At 47.4% G+C, this 19771-nt stretch overlaps 3 protein-coding genes across 4 annotated transcripts; all 3 read right to left on the bottom strand.

Moving 5' to 3' along the window:
• Positions 1 to 2092: 2092 nt before the first annotated feature.
• Positions 2093 to 4066, bottom strand: LOC136501090 (sugar transport protein MST5-like). The gene has a single exon (XM_066496582.1). The coding sequence runs from the start codon at positions 3980 to 3982 to the stop codon at positions 2438 to 2440; it is 1545 nt and encodes a 514-aa protein (XP_066352679.1). The 5' UTR covers positions 3983 to 4066; the 3' UTR covers positions 2093 to 2437.
• Positions 4067 to 5178: 1112 nt separating this feature from the next.
• Positions 5179 to 19683, bottom strand: LOC136501266 (vacuolar sorting protein 18-like). Of its 2 annotated transcripts, none has more exons than XM_066496764.1 (23): positions 19309 to 19683; positions 19002 to 19214; positions 18772 to 18911; positions 18592 to 18687; positions 18282 to 18349; positions 18081 to 18182; positions 17201 to 17339; positions 16927 to 17067; positions 16726 to 16845; positions 16491 to 16547; positions 16312 to 16371; positions 13712 to 13819; positions 13465 to 13625; positions 12894 to 12972; positions 12111 to 12173; positions 11882 to 12015; positions 11422 to 11527; positions 10930 to 11118; positions 10590 to 10817; positions 10283 to 10438; positions 9870 to 10031; positions 5706 to 5822; positions 5179 to 5629 (listed from the first exon to the last, which is right to left on the bottom strand). In XM_066496764.1, the coding sequence occupies exons 1-23, from the start codon at positions 19478 to 19480 to the stop codon at positions 5453 to 5455; spliced, it is 2988 nt and encodes a 995-aa protein (XP_066352861.1). In that variant the 5' UTR covers positions 19481 to 19683; the 3' UTR covers positions 5179 to 5452. The 2 variants fall into 2 exon arrangements, with proteins under 2 accessions (XP_066352861.1, XP_066352860.1); XM_066496763.1 differs by lacking the exons at positions 5179 to 5629; positions 5706 to 5822 and adding exons at positions 9119 to 9569; positions 9646 to 9762.
• Positions 6028 to 8020, bottom strand: LOC136501089 (sugar transport protein MST5-like). Its single transcript, XM_066496581.1, has one exon. The coding sequence runs from the start codon at positions 7934 to 7936 to the stop codon at positions 6392 to 6394; it is 1545 nt and encodes a 514-aa protein (XP_066352678.1). The 5' UTR covers positions 7937 to 8020; the 3' UTR covers positions 6028 to 6391.
• Positions 19684 to 19771: the final 88 nt, after the last annotated feature.

The following is a 19771-nucleotide window of genomic DNA, read 5'->3' as shown; positions in this document are numbered from 1 at the left end:
AGAGTCCGGTCACACTGACCGGAGCGTTCGATCACCCTGCACAGTGCTGACTCGGCCTCCAAACGTTATGTTTTGAATGAGGGGGTATAAATACTTACTCCACTCATCCAAGGGAGCTCTCTTGCCCATTTGTTCAACTAAGAAACACCTTGAGAGTGCAAGGGAGAGCAAGAGCCCAGTGAGGTGATTGAGATTTGAGAATCCAAGATTAAGGACCTCATTAGTGCATAGAGAGTAGCAAGTGTGCATCCACCCTTCTCATTAGGTTTGTCTTGGTCAAGTGAGAGTTTGTGCTTGTTACTCTTGGTGATCGCCATCACCTAGACGGCTCGGTGGTAATTGGGAGCTTGGTGATCATTCGGTGGAGCTTGTGGATGACCTAACTCAAGTTATGAGCGGTTGTGGGCGATTCACCATGACGGAGTGTCGAAGAATCAGCCCGTAGAGAGCACTTGATCCTTGCGCGGATCAAGGGGGAGCTACACCCTTGCGTGGGTGCTCCAACGAGGACTAGTGGGGAGTGGCGACTCTCCGATACCTCGGGAAAACATCACCGCGTTCCTTTCCCTCTCTTTACTTTGAGCATTTATATTTGAGCAATTCATTTCATGTCTTTACATTTCTAGAATTGCCATGCTTGAGTAGGATTGGAACTTAGGGTGCAAAACTTTTGTGCGGTAGAGCAATAGAAACACATTCTAGGCACAAGGGGTGAAGTGCGCTAAGTGTAGGGCTTAATTATTGCAAAGAATTTAGAATTAGCCCAATTCACCCCCCCCCCCTCTTGGGCATCTTGATCCTTTCAGGAATGGTCCTTATAAAGTGATCAAAGTCATATTCGGTAACTCTTATTTGCTAGAGACATTGCACGGTGAATGTCTTAATAGAGCATTCAACGGGAGGTACTTGAAAAAGTATTTTCCAAGTGTTTGGCAAGAAGCCTAATACTTTCCAAGCAATGGTCGATATATGTATCGCCCTTAGAACAAAAATGGCCGATGTATACATCGCCCTTAGTTACTGAGCAGCCGATGAGATGGGTATCGTCGCTATTTGGTTTTAATTTATTTGATTAAGTGTTTTCAGGTTTATGCATCATTCACCTAAAAACAGGGGGCATATGTTGATAACCAAAATTGTTCATTTTGTGAAGTTATCAAAATATGGAACGGACTTCACCATTGCATTTCTCTCGTCGAGACAGTCAAAAAACATATATGGAACGTCTAATTCGAAGTCCGGATGAAGGAGTTATACCCCCGGAAAGATGCTCCGTTGTGGGGAGTTTCGACCTAAGTCGGGACTTCTGACAGTCGGAACGACCGGTGTCGGCCTGAAGAAACCTGCTCGGGCGTTTGGGGTTATTCCCACGTCGGGAGTTCCGACAAAGGTCTGGAGTTCTGACTGTCGGGAGTTCCGACCCGAGTCGGGACTTCCGGTCGGCACTTTCGACAGACCTAACCAAAAAACACTGTTTGGATCTGGCCTTTTGGATTCCGATCTGAACTGTTCCAAACTCATGGGAAATTGAAAAATAAGGCTTGGAGAGGTTTCCTACTGGGATAAAACCACCCCTCTCTATATATGAGAGGATCATGGCCGATTGAGATCCCTTCTATCTAATCGTCAAAAACACAACATATGAACTCATTTGCCCTAATTCCCCTCTCTCAACCCCTCCAGCTATTCAATGAGTTTCCCGGCGAGAATCAGCGGCATCCTAGGCGGCTTTGCTGGTCCTAGGAGATCCTCCACGTGCTCCGCCCCAACGGGTCCTCCCGGGAGAATTTCGGGAGCTTTTTCAGTCGAGAACGGGCTCTATATCGGTTTCATCGGTCTCTAGATCGGTTTGATCAATTACGCCGCGTTCTTGCTACGTTGTGGGTTGTGTGCAACCTCTTTAGGTATCCAAGTCCCTTCTAGTGTGTTGGCTTGGGATCATCTTCAACATCAACAAGTGTCTTATAAAACTACAGAGTATATAATGTAAGTGTCTAAGGAAAAAAATCACTACGGGGCACACAATCTTTGCAGGGATTTCCTTTCTACAACGTACGTACAGATCTGGGAAAAGTTTTCACAACAACATGAATTTACCTTGCAGGGATTAATCCTAGATCAAACTTAACTTCCTGGTCAAATACCGTACAAAGGATACAAACAACGAACCGCTAGCTGCTTCAATTCTGCATGCTATGCCAAAGCCAATCTCTCTCGCTCGCTCTCTATAGTAGTAACGACAACAATACCAAATCAATCTGTGCCTGCAGCTATGAAGTATGAACAACAATTAATCTTCATGGAAAGTCAGTCGGCGATGCAGATGAGACATTCGACCGCCCTGTACGTCAAGCAATTCGACAGTGTGCATGGGTCGGCTACGTTGTTAGATTACACGTGTGCACACGGCTTCCGAGGTGCTGTAGCTCGATCAGAGTCAGACGCCGTTGGATCTGCGGCTGCCGCCGCCGTGTTGCGTGTCGGCGGTGACGTACTTGCCCCAGAACCAGTGCTGGCTCCAGACGAGGTTCATCTCCTCGATGGGCACCCCCTTGGTCTCCGGCAGGAAGAGCGCGATGAAGGTGGTCATGACGAACATCCACCCGGCGAAGAAGTAGAAGAGGCCGAACTTCATCGTGCACAGCATGGTGAGGAACGACTGGCCGATGATGAAGGTGAGCGTCATGTTGACGCACACGGCGATGCTCTGCCCCGCCGACCGGACCTCCAGCGCGAACACCTCCGACGGGACGAGCCACCCGAGGGGCCCCCAGGACCAGGCGAAGCCGGCGACGTAGAGGCAGATGAAGAGCACCAGCAGCCAGGCGTTGGAGCGGGACATCTCGCCCACGCCGGCGGTGCCGAACTGCAGCGCGATCAGCGTGCCCACCACGATCTGGGAGATGAACATTTGCGTGCCGCCCTGGAGGAACAGCGCGCGGCGGCCCAGGCGGTCCACGCACACGATGGACACCACGGTGGCGAACATGTTCACCAGCCCCGTGATGACGGCCGCCATCAGCGACGCGTCGTCGCCGAACCCGATGGTCAGGAACAGCACCGGCGCGTAGAACATGATCACGTTGATGCCCGTCAGCTGCTGGAAGAACGGGATCAGCGCCGCCACGGTGAGCTGGGGGCGGTACCGGCGCTCCAGGATGTTGCGCCACGGGTGCTCGATGGCGCTCGCCTCCTCGCTCGCCGCCACCATGTCGTCGTACTCGTCGTGCACGTCGTCGGTGCCGCGGATCTTCACCAGCACCTTCTTGGCGTCGTCGTTGTACCCGCGAGCGATGAGGGAGTTGGGCGTGTCGGGGAGCACCAGCGCGCCCACCGTGATGATGAGCGCCGGCACCCCGGCCAGCCCGAGGCCGATGCGCCACCCCCACCCGCCCGGGATACTCACCGTCCAGAAGTTGATCAGGTTCGCCGCCAGAATGCCGATGGTGGTCATCAGCTGGAACCCGATGTTGAGCATGCCGCGGAGCTTGGCCGGCGCCATCTCCGACAGGTACAGCGGCACCGACTGGTTGGCGAAGCCGACGCCGACGCCCAGCAGGATGCGGCCCATGATGAGCATCAGCACGTCGGTGGCGGTGCCGTTCAGGGCCGACCCGGCCATGAAGGTGAGCCCGCCGCAGAACATGGACCACTTGCGGCCGAACACCCGCGTCACCGACGCCGCCACGAACGACGTCGCCAGCGCCGCCAGGTACAGCGACGACGTGAAGAGTGTCAGCAGCTGGCTGTCGAACTTGCAGTACTGATTGGTGTCCTTGTTCGCCTCTGCCTTGGCGTACACGGAGGGGAAGAACTCCTTGAGGAACGAGTCCATGGAGGTGACCCCGCCGGAGATGCCGATGTCGTAGCCGAAGATGAGCCCGCCCGAGGACGCCACCAGGCAGGTGAAGAAGACGAACGCTGTCATGCGGCCGGGGTACGTCTTGCCCCCGGCCGCGTTCACTACCACGCCGCCTGCCATTGCAGCAGCTGGGCAATGGCAATTGGCAACGCGAGCCTAGAAACGACACGAGACGAGGAACCAACCAATGCAAGGGAGAGTGGCCGGCCGGGGGCGCCTAACTGGTGGAGGAGACGCGCGGCGACTTTCTTTATATGGAGGAGGCGGCGGCAGCGGCGGCGATCCTCGTCCAGTGCCGGCACTGACGGATGAGACGCAGCTGCGATTTCTGATCACTCCTTGCACTGCCTCGTAAACTGCTAAAATTAGACGTCATGTTTATCCATGTGCCGGTCTTAACCTTTTCAATCCATTTTTAGTCTTTACTATTTCTTCTCGGTCATGCATGCAAAAGATGATTCTTGTTGACCTTCAGACTTTCATTGGCATTTGCTGCGTTCTATGCTGGACGAGAAATGAAAACCACCTGAACAAACGTAACTATCGTTCCTTCTATCCGTACTGTTATAAAATAGATGGGGTACGCGTGTAGTGTCAGGGGTGACATTCAGTTTTTTTATCTAAAAATAGATTAGTGTTGCTCACGCTGGCTTCTTCCACTCTCTCTCATATACTCCTTGTGTGTTGTGTTCTCAAAAACTCAGTCCAATGCCTCAAAAAGAAACAACTCTCTGTCCGAAAAAAATTGGCATCCTAAAAGTTTCTGACAGATTAGCATAAGGGGAATGACCATGGTACCCATATTATAGAGTGTTTTCCTAAAACGGGATTTCTTTCTATATTTGGTAACCACCTACAATAACTGCGTGTGCACTCATATTAAGGAAGAATCACATGCGAACATACAGTTTTTTTTAGTTGTCATCATTGGGACTAATCAGTCTACCTTGAATTAATGTGGATATAGTAATGGCATGTCTAGTGCACTCCACACACAAAGTCACTATTTGCATAGAGTTTATCCTATAGAATCATATATAAACATTTTTAGTAAAAAAAACACTTTTCTTAAACAATCAGCTTCCACAGATAGTCTAGAGCAGGAGCTCTACCAAACAAACCGTTGAACAAACGTTTCATACTTTCATGCAGGTTTAATTATCCTGTCGTGAAAATGGAAATATTTCCAGAGCAAAACTTCTCATCGTTGTATATATATATATATATATATATATATATATATATATATATATATATATATATATATATATATATATATATATATATATCAATTCACAAGTGTACCGAGATCTTCCAACACAATAGCTCGATGCATCCTATACAAAACTCAAAAACGAAGCGACTGATGTTTCTGTACACAAACAGCGTGAAGACGCTCTTGACCGCAGTGTTCTAGGGGTCAAACTAATACACAAGTTGGGCAAATATATAAAAAAAAATCACCCAACAGCAAAAGGATATGAAATACCTTATACCACAGCAAAAAAAGATTAAGACAAGGAGTGTCAAAAGTCAAAACCAGGTAACAATTCAAAACCAATTCCATCTTAGGCTGTACTGTCCGAAGCATCATATAGACATGGTCATTGGGAGAATCTTCTGCAGCGTTGGTTGTGGTTTGATTTCCCACGATGCCTTTTCATCCGACTCTTGGGGGATAATGAACGGCTGCGAAATTTCCTTGATCATCAGATCACCGCAGAAGGGGCACTCGCTTGCTACAGCATCATCCAACTGTGATCTCAGCTGCAGAAACAATGATTGACTGCATCAGCAATGCAGCTGCAGGGTGAACGGTATGAGAATTCAGATATTTGCAGACCTTATCAACTGGGGTTGTGCTCGTAATAGATTCACCATTAACACTTGCCCCATTTTCTTTTGCTGCTTTCCTGTCCATCAAGCTAAGCCGTTTCTGAAGGTCCAATATTCTCTCAGCCTACTGCTGCGTTGCAGATTGTGTGCAACCTCTTTAGACATCAAGGTCCTTCTGGTGTGTTGGCTTGGGATCATCTTCAACGTCAACAAGTCTCTTATAAAACTACAGAGTATATATGTAAGTGTCTAAGGAAAAAAATCACTACGGAGCACACAATCTTTGCAGGGATTTCCTTTCTACAACGTACGTACAGATCTGGGAAAAGTTTTCACAACAACATGAATTTACCTTGCAGGGATTAATCCTAGATCAAACTTAACTTCCTGGTCAAATACCGTACAAAGGATGCAAACAACGAACCGCTAGCTGCTTCAATTCTGCATGCTATGCCAAAGCCAATCTCTCTCGCTCGCTCTCTAATAGTAACGACAACAATACCAAATCAATCTGTGCCTGCAGCTATGAAGTATGAACAACAACAATTAATCTTCATGGAAAGTCAGTCGGCGATGCAGATGAGACATTCGACCGCCCTGTACGTCAAGCAATTCGACAGTGTGCATGGGTCAGCTACGTTGTTAGATTACACGTGTGCACACGGCTTCCGAGGTGCTGTAGCTCGATCAGAGTCAGACGCCGTTGGATCTGCGGCTGCCGCCGCCGTGTTGCGTGTCGGCGGTGACGTACTTGCCCCAGAACCAGTGCTGGCTCCAGACGAGGTTCATCTCCTCGATGGGCACCCCCTTGGTCTCCGGCAGGAAGAGCGCGATGAAGGTGGTCATGACGAACATCCACCCGGCGAAGAAGTAGAAGAGGCCGAACTTCATCGTGCACAGCATGGTGAGGAACGACTGGCCGATGATGAAGGTGAGCGTCATGTTGACGCACACGGCGATGCTCTGCCCCGCCGACCGGACCTCCAGCGCGAACACCTCCGACGGGACGAGCCACCCGAGGGGCCCCCAGGACCAGGCGAAGCCGGCGACGTAGAGGCAGATGAAGAGCACCAGCAGCCAGGCGTTGGAGCGGGACATCTCGCCCACGCCGGCGGTGCCGAACTGCAGCGCGATCAGCGTGCCCACCACGATCTGGGAGATGAACATCTGCGTGCCGCCCTGGAGGAACAGCGCGCGGCGGCCCAGGCGGTCCACGCACACGATGGACACCACGGTGGCGAACATGTTCACCAGCCCCGTGATGACGGCCGCCATCAGCGACGCGTCGTCGCCGAACCCGATGGTCAGGAACAGCACCGGCGCGTAGAACATGATCACGTTGATGCCCGTCAGCTGCTGGAAGAACGGGATCAGCGCCGCCACGGTGAGCTGGGGGCGGTACCGGCGCTCCAGGATGTTGCGCCACGGGTGCTCGATGGCGCTCGCCTCCTCGCTCGCCGCCACCATGTCGTCGTACTCGTCGTGCACGTCGTCGGTGCCGCGGATCTTCACCAGCACCTTCTTGGCGTCGTCGTTGTACCCGCGAGCGATGAGGGAGTTGGGCGTGTCGGGGAGCACCAGCGCGCCCACCGTGATGATGAGCGCCGGCACCCCGGCCAGCCCGAGGCCGATGCGCCACCCCCACCCACCCGGGATACTCACCGTCCAGAAGTTGATCAGGTTCGCCGCCAGAATGCCGATGGTGGTCATCAGCTGGAACCCGATGTTGAGCATGCCGCGGAGCTTGGCCGGCGCCATCTCCGACAGGTACAGCGGCACCGACTGGTTGGCGAAGCCGACGCCGACGCCCAGCAGGATGCGGCCCATGATGAGCATCAGCACGTCGGTGGCGGCGCCGTTCAGGACCGACCCGGCCATGAAGGTGAGCCCGCCGCAGAACATGGACCACTTGCGGCCGAATACCCGCGTCACCGACGCCGCCACGAACGACGTCGCCAGCGCCGCCAGGTACAGCGACGACGTGAAGAGCGTCAGCAGCTGGCTGTCGAACTTGCAGTACTGATTGGTGTCCTTGTTCGCCTCTGCCTTGGCGTACACGGAGGGGAAGAACTCCTTGAGGAACGAGTCCATGGAGGTGACCCCGCCGGAGATGCCGATGTCGTAGCCGAAGATGAGCCCGCCCGAGGACGCCACCAGGCAGGTGAAGAAGACGAACGCTGTCATGCGGCCGGGGTACGTCTTGCCCCCGGCCGCGTTCACTACCACGCCGCCTGCCATTGCAGCAGCTGGGCAATGGCAATTGGCAACGCGAGCCTAGAAACGACACGAGACGAGGAACCAACCAATGCAAGGGAGAGTGGCCGGCCGGGGGCGCCTAACTGGTGGAGGAGACGCGCGGCGACTTTCTTTATATGGAGGAGGCGGCGGCAGCGGCGGCGATCCTCGTCCAGTGCCGGCACTGACGGATGAGACGCAGCTGCGATTTCTGATCACTCCTTGCACTGCCTCGTAAACTGCTAAAATTAGACGTCATGTTTATCCATGTGCCGGTCTTAACCTTTTCAATCCATTTTTAGTCTTTACTATTTCTTCTCGGTCATGCATGCAAAAGATGATTCTTGTTGACCTTCAGACTTTCATTGGCATTTGCTGCGTTCTATGCTGGACGAGAAATGAAAACCACCTGAACAAACGTAACTATCGTTCCTTCTATCCGTACTGTTATAAAATAGATGGGGTACGCGTGTAGTGTCAGGGGTGACATTCAGTTTTTTTTATCTAAAAATAGATTAGTGTTGCTCACGCTGGCTTCTTCCACTCTCTCTCATATACTCCTTGTGTGTTGTGTTCTCAAAAACTCAGTCCAATGCCTCAAAAAGAAACAACTCTCTGTCCGAAAAAAATTGGCATCCTAAAAGTTTCTGACAGATTAGCATAAGGGGAATGGTACCCATATTATAGAGTGTTTTCCTAAAACGGGATTTCTTTCTATATTTGGTAACCACCTACAATAACTGCGTGTGCACTCATATTAAGGAAGAATCACATGCGAACATACAGTTTTTTTTAGTTGTCATCATTGGGACTAATCAGTCTACCTTGAATTAATGTGGATATAGTAATGGCATGTCTAGTGCACTCCACACACAAAGTCACTATTTGCATAGAGTTTATCCTATAGAATCATATATAAACATTTTTAGTAAAAAAAACACTTTTCTTAAACAATCAGCTTCCACAGATAGTCTAGAGCAGGAGCTCTACCAAACAAACCGTTGAACAAACGTTTCATACTTTCATGCAGGTTTAATTATCCTGTCGTGAAAATGGAAATATTTCCAGAGCAAGACTTCTCATCGTTGTATACTTAAGTAATATATATATATATATATATATATATATATATATATATATATATATATATATATATATCAATTCACAAGTGTACCGAGATCTTCCAACACAATAGCTCGATGCATCCTATACAAAACTCAAAAACGAAGCGACTGATGTTTCTGTACACAAACAGCGTGAAGACGCTCTTGACCGCAGTGTTCTAGGGGTCAAACTAATACACAAGTTGGGCAAATATATAAAAAAAAATCACCCAACAGCAAAAGGATATGAAATACCTTATACCACAGCAAAAAAAGATTAAGACAAGGAGTGTCAAAAGTCAAAACCAGGTAACAATTCAAAACCAATTCCATCTTAGGCTGTACTGTCCGAAGCATCATATAGACATGGTCATTGGGAGAATCTTCTGCAGCGTTGGTTGTGGTTTGATTTCCCACGATGCCTTTTCATCCGACTCTTGGGGGATAATGAACGGCTGCGAAATTTCCTTGATCATCAGATCACCGCAGAAGGGGCACTCGCTTGCTACAGCATCATCCAACTGTGATCTCAGCTGCAGAAACAATGATTGACTGCATCAGCAATGCAGCTGCAGGGTGAACGGTATGAGAATTCAGATATTTGCAGACCTTATCAACTGGGGTTGTGCTCGTAATAGATTCACCATTAACACTTGCCCCATTTTCTTTTGCTGCTTTCCTGTCCATCAAGCTAAGCCATTTCTGAAGGTCCAATATTCTCTCAGCCTACATAACAAACTCATCCATAAATGATTGGTATAGGAGATTAAGCATAAGCCTGCTTTATTGTTGAATATCGCAACGATCAATTGAAGTATTGTAGATAGACTTACTTGCACCTGGTTACTGCAACGAGTTACATGTCCAATCAAGCAATTTGCATGGAAGGCATGTCCACAGGGAAACACATAAAAGGGGGCCATGTGTCCAACAGATGTATAGCTTCTTCCTACCTGGTGTAACCCTCCAACGGTCAATATTTTGCGCCGGCAAACCTGTTAGGTCCAGACAGAAGTTAGCATCACAACAGTAGTGCAGAAGAGTTTGAAAAGCAAGCATAGATTCATACAACCATGTCTATCAAAATGGTAAAGAATCCAAATACACTCAGGGGCAAAAGAAATACACAGGTATCATTCCATATGTTTGAATTTCAGAAATGCAAAAAGGTGGGAAGTAAATCAACGTAAAAGGCTGCAACAGGTGTACTGGAGTATTTTGGGTACTACGATCACCAGTGCCTTACCCCACAATCCTGCTCACGATCAATTACGGTATATCTCTGAGCGAGGGCACCAATATCACTTCTGATATTGTCTGCCCCACGTGTGGCATCATCCATCTCCTGTTTCAGCTGCTCAATCTGGCTGTTGTAGTCCTTGAGAGATTTGCATATTTCCTCCTGTTCAAGCAGTTCCATAATTATAGAACATAAACATAGAACAGAGGTTACAGACAACAAGTGACATGAATCTCAAACTGAAGAAAGAACTGAAGAATATAGATAATATTTTTAATAAAGCTAGAAATTTAAGAAATTTTCTTAATCTTACTTTGAAATCGTCAATCAATACGAAGTCTGGGAAAAATGGTAAGATATCCTCAATCTTTAACAAGTTATTGGTCTCCGAAAGGAACTCTATTGCTTTCTTTATATTCTCTCTCTTGACTCCTTTCTCTTGCTCGATGACATGTTTAGCAACCTTAAGCCACAGCTTCTTTCTAAGCTCTTCATCATCTTCTACTTTGTCAGCTTCCGCCTTTGCAAGTTCTAAGTCCACCTAGTGAGAACCAAACAAAGTATAAGAAAAATAGGAAAACGAAGAATTAAACTATCAACATGGAGAGGCACAACTACTAATGAGATGGAACTTAGGAAGGAATAAGGTGTACCTTCAAAGCAAGTGCCACAGCTTCCTCATGCATGGACATCATGCTGTAAATACGAACACAAGCACGCATTCTCTTTTCTTGAAGACATAGGCGGAGAGCATACTTGGGATCGTAAAAGAAGTCGGGGCCATTTGTTTGTCCTTTACCAAATTTTGTGTCGAGAAATTGCAAAAGCTGGGATTCATCCTCCTACAGATTAGTAGATCAGATTACATGAACATTATAATGGGTTCATGTATGCAAATATCAACTTAACCTTATGGATATGGGTATTTATTCCCTCGAAAGAAAAACTGAATATGGCATGAATGCAACATATGTAATATTGCTACTATGCACAAGCACAAGCATTATTGTGTCCAACAGACACAAAGTAAATGTGACGATAAATTAAGACATGTGTTTTGTTTGCAGTCTGAAAGAATGACAGAAGCATCCAGCTGTTAGCATAAAGCATGAGAAAAAATAATGCGCCATGGCAAAAGGATTTACCTTCTTGGCATATAGTGATAACAATAGATTATGCACTCCAGGGTCCTCATTGTTCAAATCTTTCACACAAAACTCTAAGTATTTAATAACCTCATGTGTTTCATTCCTGCAAGAGTCACAAACATAATTTCATTACACCATGCACGTTGCAGAAGACCATGTTAGCCACTTTAAATTGCAGTTTTCTCCGGAGCTTAAGAAACAATGAAATAAAAGCATTTTATGGTTTGATTTAAAGTTTTGGAAGGACAGCTTCAGATTTAAGTTTAATGGAGTTATCTTTCCATCCAAAGCTACATAAATAAAATGAGAAATATAACAAAAGTTTCACAATAGAAAAAATATATGGTTCTCTGACATGATGTTTTTTTTTTGCAGAAAAGTTGTTAAAATATGAAGACCATGGATATAATGTTATAATGGAAGAAAGAATGTAAAATAAACTTTCTGCATAACATACTTCGCATGTGGTTCGCTCACATAACGCATCATTGCTGGTATGAGTTTCCCTGGATTCAACTTGTTTCTCACCATCATCCATGATTCAACAGTCTCGTAAGCATCTAACATGATCAAATCTGGGGCAAATTTATACTGAAAGAAAACAAATAAGTAAATTTAATAAGGTAGAAATAGCATGAAAATTTTGAAGTTAAAAACCAGATCATTAAAAGAACAGAATTATGTACCACAAGGTCTACAGGAACATTGCGCCGTTGAAGCACTTCCAATGCTTTTCTTGCTTCTCCTTGCTGACACAATAATGGAAAAAGCATTAGACCTGGTGTCTCAACTGAAGCCACTGAGTGCATAGTAAAAGATGAATGATACTTCATCTAAGTACAAGAATGTGTCCTGAAATGTAACTGTTTCCAGAAAATCCAATTGATTGTGGCCAAAGAAATGGACTTACACTGAAGATGTGTAAACAAGACAGGTGGTACTCACGCCAAAAAAAACAAAGGTCAGTGCTAGTAGAACAATGCACATGTGTTGAGACATACAATTATGCATTAATGTTCAACTTCAAATATTTTTTTCCTTTCTGTTTACTTACATAAGAAAAAAAAGTTGGCTTAAGAATTATAATTGTTCAAAGAAAATATAAAAGGTGTATTCAATGGTAGAAATATAGAGATAATGCAAGATCATTGCAGCCTCAACCCTACCCAAGCCAAGAACAATACAACAACCACAAACCGACCCTATGCACAACCAGTCTCAGCTGCTTATGTTAAAACAATTAATGGGATTGTGCAAGTCCTGGTGCCTTTTTGAACTCGAGTAGGCCTAAAGCCCAGCAGCGTATATGTTATTTATGGGAGTGTGCTTTGCAGAAACATGATATAACAGATAGTATGTCAGCTGTGAAAATTGGGTACCAACTACAGTTAAAAACATATAAATTAGGTTCAATGATTGTAGCGCTACACATTTCCTGAGATGATAAATGTTCATATAATTAAACACACCTGAATGTAATGATGAACCACAATTTCATACTGCTCCTTCAAACCAGCAAAGTACACTAGCTCATCCACTCTTCCGTAACTGCAAAAGTTGAAGTGGTAAGTCAGGGCACCTCATGCAGTACAGGTATGGAATAATAATCTAAACTAAAGAAATGGCAGTATGGCACTGTTACATTTATCTATTTATTAGTCAACTCACATCATTTTTTTGCTACTAAGTATGCTACTGAAGGTGAAACCAAAGTCGCAAAGTTCCTGGGTCCACAGGGTCAAGGAATGTGATAAACTAATTGTGAAATGATCCAGACAACGTTCCCCAGGTATGAGGGTGACTATGGGAAAACTATAAGCAAAAAAGACGGTACAATCTTTCTGACTACCTTAGTTCCTTGAAGTTAATCATCCTTTTTTTTTCTCAAAAGTGCTTATCAACATTGCAAGTATTCAGGTTTGCATTTTATTTATTGTAAATTAAAGTCATGTATCTGTAGTCCTAAATATAACTTTATATATACAGAATTAAAAATAAAAATCTAACTGAAATGTAATTCTCGACAATGATATATCATACCTTTCCAGTAGTCTCATTGTTGTTGCTTCATCTAATACATCTTTGCTGTCACTAAGAAAAGCACGGAATTCATTTACTATCGAACGATATTCCGAGCTATTAGGTTCTGCTACTGAATTTGTAGTGGTAGCAGTGGTATCCTCCAACAGGAGGTGATTAATCTACAAAATTACAAAAACAGTGAATAAGATCTGGAAAGGCGGTTACTCAACCCAATACTGAAGCTGGAAAATGAAATGGCAGGCACCTTGTCTAAGTATAGCTCAGTAGCCCAAGTTGAGATCATCGTAATCTGCATCTTGTCATCTTTGGTGAGGTTATCGAGCCTTCTCAATAAGAAAGTTCTGAGAGCATCCTGCCAAGTAGACATGGTCCACAGTTTCACACAAAATTCCAAGATGTCCATATCAGGTCATGAATTTGGGGTGATTGAGTCCAGCCCTCCACTGGGCTATATGTTTCTGTGTTAGAATGTGTTTTGTTTGGGGACTCTTCTTCCCTTGTACTCTATGTACTCTCTTTTCTTCCTTACTGCGTGCTCGAGAAAAAAAAAAAAACAATCCAAGATGCCCATAAAAACATACGTAGTGCACAGCTTGAGCAGAAGTGTGTCAAATCATCAAAGGAAGCTTCCTTTAAGTAAAATACATGACCTTAATGTTATTGTATTTCTCATTATTAACCTCGGAAATAGCAACACAAAATCTTATGCGTCGTGATAAGCGACACGTAAAATGAATTAAATCAACAGAAGTTGATCTCACAGAACTATAGCAATTTATGAGTTATGATAACACACAATTGACTGATAAGGGTACAGAGAAACTGTTAAAGGAGTCAAGGGCCTATTGGGCCTTAGCCCGTTAGGGTTAATTAGTCGCTTGCTTAGGAGTCAAGTAAATCTCTCTATATAAGGAGAGGAGATGTATCAATCTAATCAAGCAAGAGATTAGAAGGAAATCCCTTCTCTCTTGCCGGCCGTGGGCGAAACCCCGCGGCCGGCCTCCCCCAGCGCCCTTGCAGCCCTAGCCGCCGCCGTTGTGAACAGTACCCGCGGCACTGTAGCGCCGCGGGTACTGTGGCTCGCCAGCCGCAGTCGCGGCCCTCGGCTTTCTCCTCTCAATCCTAGCAACCACATAACATCTGGTATCAGAGATCTCTGGTTCGATCATGTGGTTCGATCATGTCCACCCGCTGCCACCAGTGTCTTCGTCGGCGCTGCTGCCACATATCAGCGCGCCAGCATTGGGCGCGCTGGCGTCCTCAGGGGCAATCGCGCCCTCTGCCCCGGCGCCGTCGTCTCCCGCCGCCCTCGTCCTCACCCCGGAGCAGATGACGGCCGCAATCCTGGAATTACGGCAGGCCGTGGCGGGCATCAGGGCCTTCCTCGCCGCGACCACGGCGCCGGTCATCTCGTACCAGTATGGGATGCCCTACGACGGGACTGCGACGACCTCGTTCCCAGCCGCGCCGCCGCCGTCCCAGGGCGTCCCCATCCAGCAGATCCAGTTCCCGCCGTCGGCGGAGCTCGCCCGTCTCCCCTTCGTCTCTACTGTGCAGGACTACTCAGAGCGCTACAACGCCGTGCTCTGCCATGCCCGCGACCTCTCCGCTCGCCAAAAGGCGGAGTTGTACGTGGGCGGCCTCCCGGACCACATCAGGAAGCAGGTACAGATGCGTGCGCCGCCGGACCTCCAGTCCGCCATGTACCTGGCGCGGGCCTTTGAGGACTGCGCGTCTATGCCGGTGCCTCCATTCACACGTGCACAGCCGGGCGATCAGATCGCCACTGCGGCAGCAACCGTGCAAGTGGCGCTTGCGCAGAAGAGCGATTGTCAGTCTGCGACGGTGCGATTACAGGCTGCAGCACGCGGCCTCCTAGCGCGGCGCCGACTGCAGGAGATGCGCCGGCAGATGCATGAGGCGGCCTTGATGGCGATCAACCTCGGCAAGGGGGGGCACGACCTCGCCCCGTCGAACGGCCAACAACAACCGCGCCGACCCGTTGCTGTCCCCAGGCGCGAGCATGGTGCTGTTCCCGCAAGCGGCGCACTCCAGTTCTATGGGAGTGATGATGGAAGAAGCGTACTCCTCTTTGTCACCAGCGGAGACGCACTGCCTAGCGCTACCGCGTTTCGCTGTCGGCCGCCACGAGGTCGTCTCCGCTGGTCGCTGTTGCGATTGTTTCCAGACAGCCGTACCCGTGCAACCCTCTCGTTTCGATGGTCTCCATGGGATCCAGGCGGCTACACAAGCCTGTCCAGCACGCGGAGGGTGTCCGCCGCATCTTCAGGATTCAAGAATAAAGAGTCGAGTTTATTTGAAATAAGCCGAGATGTAAAAGGCTTGTTCTTAGGTGTTCAGTTTGTGTCTAGTGAAGCCATAGTTAGCATCATTGTTAGGTCGCAGCTCGAGGACGAGCTGAATGTCCGGGTGGGGAGTAGTGTTAAAGGAGTCAAGGGCCTATTGGGCCTTAGCCCGTTAGGGTTAATTAGTCGCTTGCTTAGGAGTCAAGTAAACCTCTCTATATAAGGAGAGGAGATGTATCAATCTAATCAAGCAAGAGATTAGAAGGAAATCCCTTCTCTCTTGCCGGCCGTGGGCGAAGCCCCGCGGCCGGCCTCCCCCAGCGCCCTTGCAGCCCTAGCCGCCACCGTTGCAAACAGTACCCGCGGCACTGTAGCGTCGCGGGTACTGTAGCTCGCCAGCCGCTGTCGCGGCCCTCGGCTTTCTCCTCTCAATCCTAGCAACAACATAACAGAAACATAGCACTTTCACACATGATAAGAAACATAGCACTTTCACATGCAATATATAACTGCATCAGAGAGTTTTGAGTACAATTACCTGCTCACCTATTGATATAAATTTCAGGCTGATCTCCTCAAACGACAGGATGTAATTTATCTATAACCAAGCAAAGTGTTACCACAGGGCACATGATATAATTTGCAGTCTCAATGCGAAAAAAACAACATAAATACAATAAATGTTACCACAGGGCACAAATAACAGTAAAGTATCACCTTTGCATAGAAGGATGCTGCTATGTAATACTCTTTTGCAGCAAATGCAGCATCAGCCTGCAAAACAAAGATTTATATAGAACTGAAGTCATTAACCAATGATCATCTTAAGAACGAAATAGAAACTCCAGCTTATCACCATACAGAAGGGGAACATAGAAGCAAAAATGAGCATGTGGGATTCTTATGCAAATTACATAAAGTTGGACGCTGCATCAAGATATATGAACAATACCTGAACTAGGTAGACTTGGTCACGCTGGTAAGGGTTACGGCAATGGGATAAAGCAGCAGCATAATGATTCATATCCAAGTAAACTTGCCACATGTCACGACCCTCATCTGAAGTGGAAACCTAAATAATTGATAGCATTAGCAATGCAAATCTAGAAGCATTGATTACATGACTCAAAGCAAGAACCCAAAAATCCCAAACCTGGAATATAGAACTTTCATCATATGCATAGAAAAGTCCTGTAGATGGATCACTACAGAGGCCAATTATTCCTCTTGAAATTTCAGGTGTATCATCAACTACAAGTTCTTCCACCATCTGCTGACTTATTCTGTTCACTACCTAAAAATTTCAGGTTATGCGTTGGCTTTGTAAAGAAATACACACCATAGTGGGAAAGGAAAAAAAATAGTATGAGTAAACAAAACAACTTACAGGGAAAAGGTGTAAAGATAAACTTTTGAGAAACTTATACCTTAATCTTGTCCCCAATCAGAAGCAGAAAATGGAACTCAGACAAAGCAAATGACCTTGGTTTAATTCCGGAATCCCCCAATTTTGAATAGTCAAAAAAACCCTTATTCTCCACAAAGTTCTCATCTCCACTAGTAGAGCTGGAAAACAAAATTGAGTCAGGAAAAACATAGTGAAGAAAATCCAGAAAAATATATTGTGTTTCCTTTAAATCAGATGCAGAGGTAGGATGGAGTACTACACCATGAAAGTCAAGCTCAAAAAATAGCACTACAAAGATATGGTGACCTAATGGGGGGAAAATCTCCAAACTGTCTGAGACTTAATTTGGCATGGCTTCTTGAGATGAGGTTTATTGTTAAAATACGTGTAAGCAGTTCCATCGACCAACTCAGATTCTTTAGCAACCAGGCGAGTGACAGAGCTTCTTTTTTGGAAAGAGACATGTTATTCAATGTAAGCTACAGCTCTCTACTACTAAAGAGAAGCTCAAGTAGCAACATTCGGTTATGAAGTTCAAAGTTGCTGCATCTTTAAAGTCTAGAATACCAAAACATCAAACAGGGACCATCTTATATGGTGTACTCCTGCTCCAAATAGAAGCTGATGATAATTAATTCATATCACAGTATCAGTGTACAAAGCTAATAACAGGTGTCGAGGTTTCAACAATGTGCAATCTACATATATCACTTTGCACATGGCAAGCAAGGTACTATTACACATTAGTAGTCAAAGTTCAATAGTCTGACCATGTATTCCCAAAAGAATACATGCATTTAGGAATGCAGGGGTAGATTGCATGCCTAATGAGCCAAGCCAAGGCTTAGCCCCTAAGGAGAACCAATGTACTAGAGTACAAGGCTAATTCAGTGGTTCACCTGTGTTGTGCCCCAAAATTCAGTTCACCACGATAAATTCCAGATCCAGAAAGCCATCCAAAGTGTTTAGCCCTTCTTTGTTTGATAAAGAAATGTAGTTCACTGGGTGGCATCCAATGGACACATGTTAGAAACACACAAAACTACTGTGTATAAATGCAGCTGCCTACTCTTGAGCACTGTAGAAATCACATTGGTTACCTATTAGGTATTTCTCCTGGGAGCTCCATGAAGTGTATGGCACGATCGGAATAACTAGCAAAAACAGTCTGTGCAGTACAGTTATTAAAGACATCACAAATTTTAATATAAAATACAATGGAAACCCTTTTAAAGAAAATGTATAGTGTGTGGTGTTGCTCTCCAAAAAATAAAGCATTCAAAGTCAAAACATAAGCACTGACACTAACAATGACATCAAAGTCTCAAGCTAGCAAACTCGCCTTCCCAACTAATTTAATCAGGATAATCCCTCAACATATCGATCAAAATGCATGAGAATGATACTTACTTCTAGTGAACCAATGCCAGTAAAAGAGTAAAGCCGTGTCGGAGTGACAGCCATGACATAGTATCTTGTAGAATTTCCAACCACAGCAGTCTCCATCTGCACAACCAATTGCGCAATCAAACCCACTCCAGTGAAAACAGAAGAATCTATTTAGCAGCAGCGATTGACAGTATCCGAAACCTGCAGGTCCTTGATGCCCTCCCTTTGCTCAGTGAGCTCGAAGAGCGGCTTCACATACTTCTCCCTCTTGTCAGCCTCATCCACGGCCATCTCGAATATCTGGCCGCTCTCAGTGCCCAGGATCACCTCCTTGGTCGATGCTGCGGCACCAAAATCAGCCGATCAACGATGAATGAATGAACGAACCCAATAGAAGATGATAGAATCGGCAGGAGGGGTTCGGGGATCACCTTCCGTGATGGACTGGCGGTTCCAGGCGACGGCATTGACGAGGAGGCCCCGGAGGCGGGGGAGGGGCTTGGGGCGCGGCCACCTCGCGTGGTGGTAGTACGTCTCGGCGCCGCCCGGGTGGACCACCGTGGCGACGCAGTGCTTGCCGCCGGGGTCCAGGAACACCCGGTGCACCGAGTGGTCGCCGGAGCGGCCGCTCCCGAGGTCGAGATCTGCAGGCGCGGGGCGGGGAGGTGAGGCGATGCCGGGATGCGGAAAGGGGAAGGGGAGGGGAGGGGAGGCAGCGGGGGGCGGGGGAGACTTTACCGTGGGCGTCCTCCAAGGAGAAGTCGCGGCGGACGAGCCAGCCCCGGGAGGTGCCGAGGACGATGACGTCGCTGCCGGCGGCCATGGAGGTCACGACGCCGTGGCCCCGCGCGGCCTGGCGCTCCAGGGGGTCCACGGAGAAGAGCTGGCCGCCGCCTCCGCCGGCTTCCATGGCCGGAGCCACGGGGGATCAGTGAGACTTGCCGAGGTCTGAGGGAGAAGCTGCGGAGCGGAGGCAGTAGAGGACGCCGGCGCCGAAGCTACTCGTGAGGGGGACCGGACGACCGGCGGGATCGCTGCGGCGGTCGCGTCGCGTGCGAGCTCGCCGAGAGCCCAGGAGCCGAGCCGGTGGATCGCTGGCGCTGCTGGGCTGTGTGGGCCGTATGGGCCTCCCCTTTCCCGTGGCACTTCATCTGATCTAAATCCGCTCTGAGCCCAGGCCCAAAGTTCAGATCACGAAATG

This window comes from Miscanthus floridulus, chromosome 13, assembly GCF_019320115.1.
Source record: "Miscanthus floridulus cultivar M001 chromosome 13, ASM1932011v1, whole genome shotgun sequence".
NCBI classification, from domain to species: domain Eukaryota; kingdom Viridiplantae; phylum Streptophyta; class Magnoliopsida; order Poales; family Poaceae; genus Miscanthus; species Miscanthus floridulus.
The sequence above is the reverse complement of the archived record's forward strand: the minus strand, read 5'-3'. Positions and strand labels throughout refer to the sequence as shown.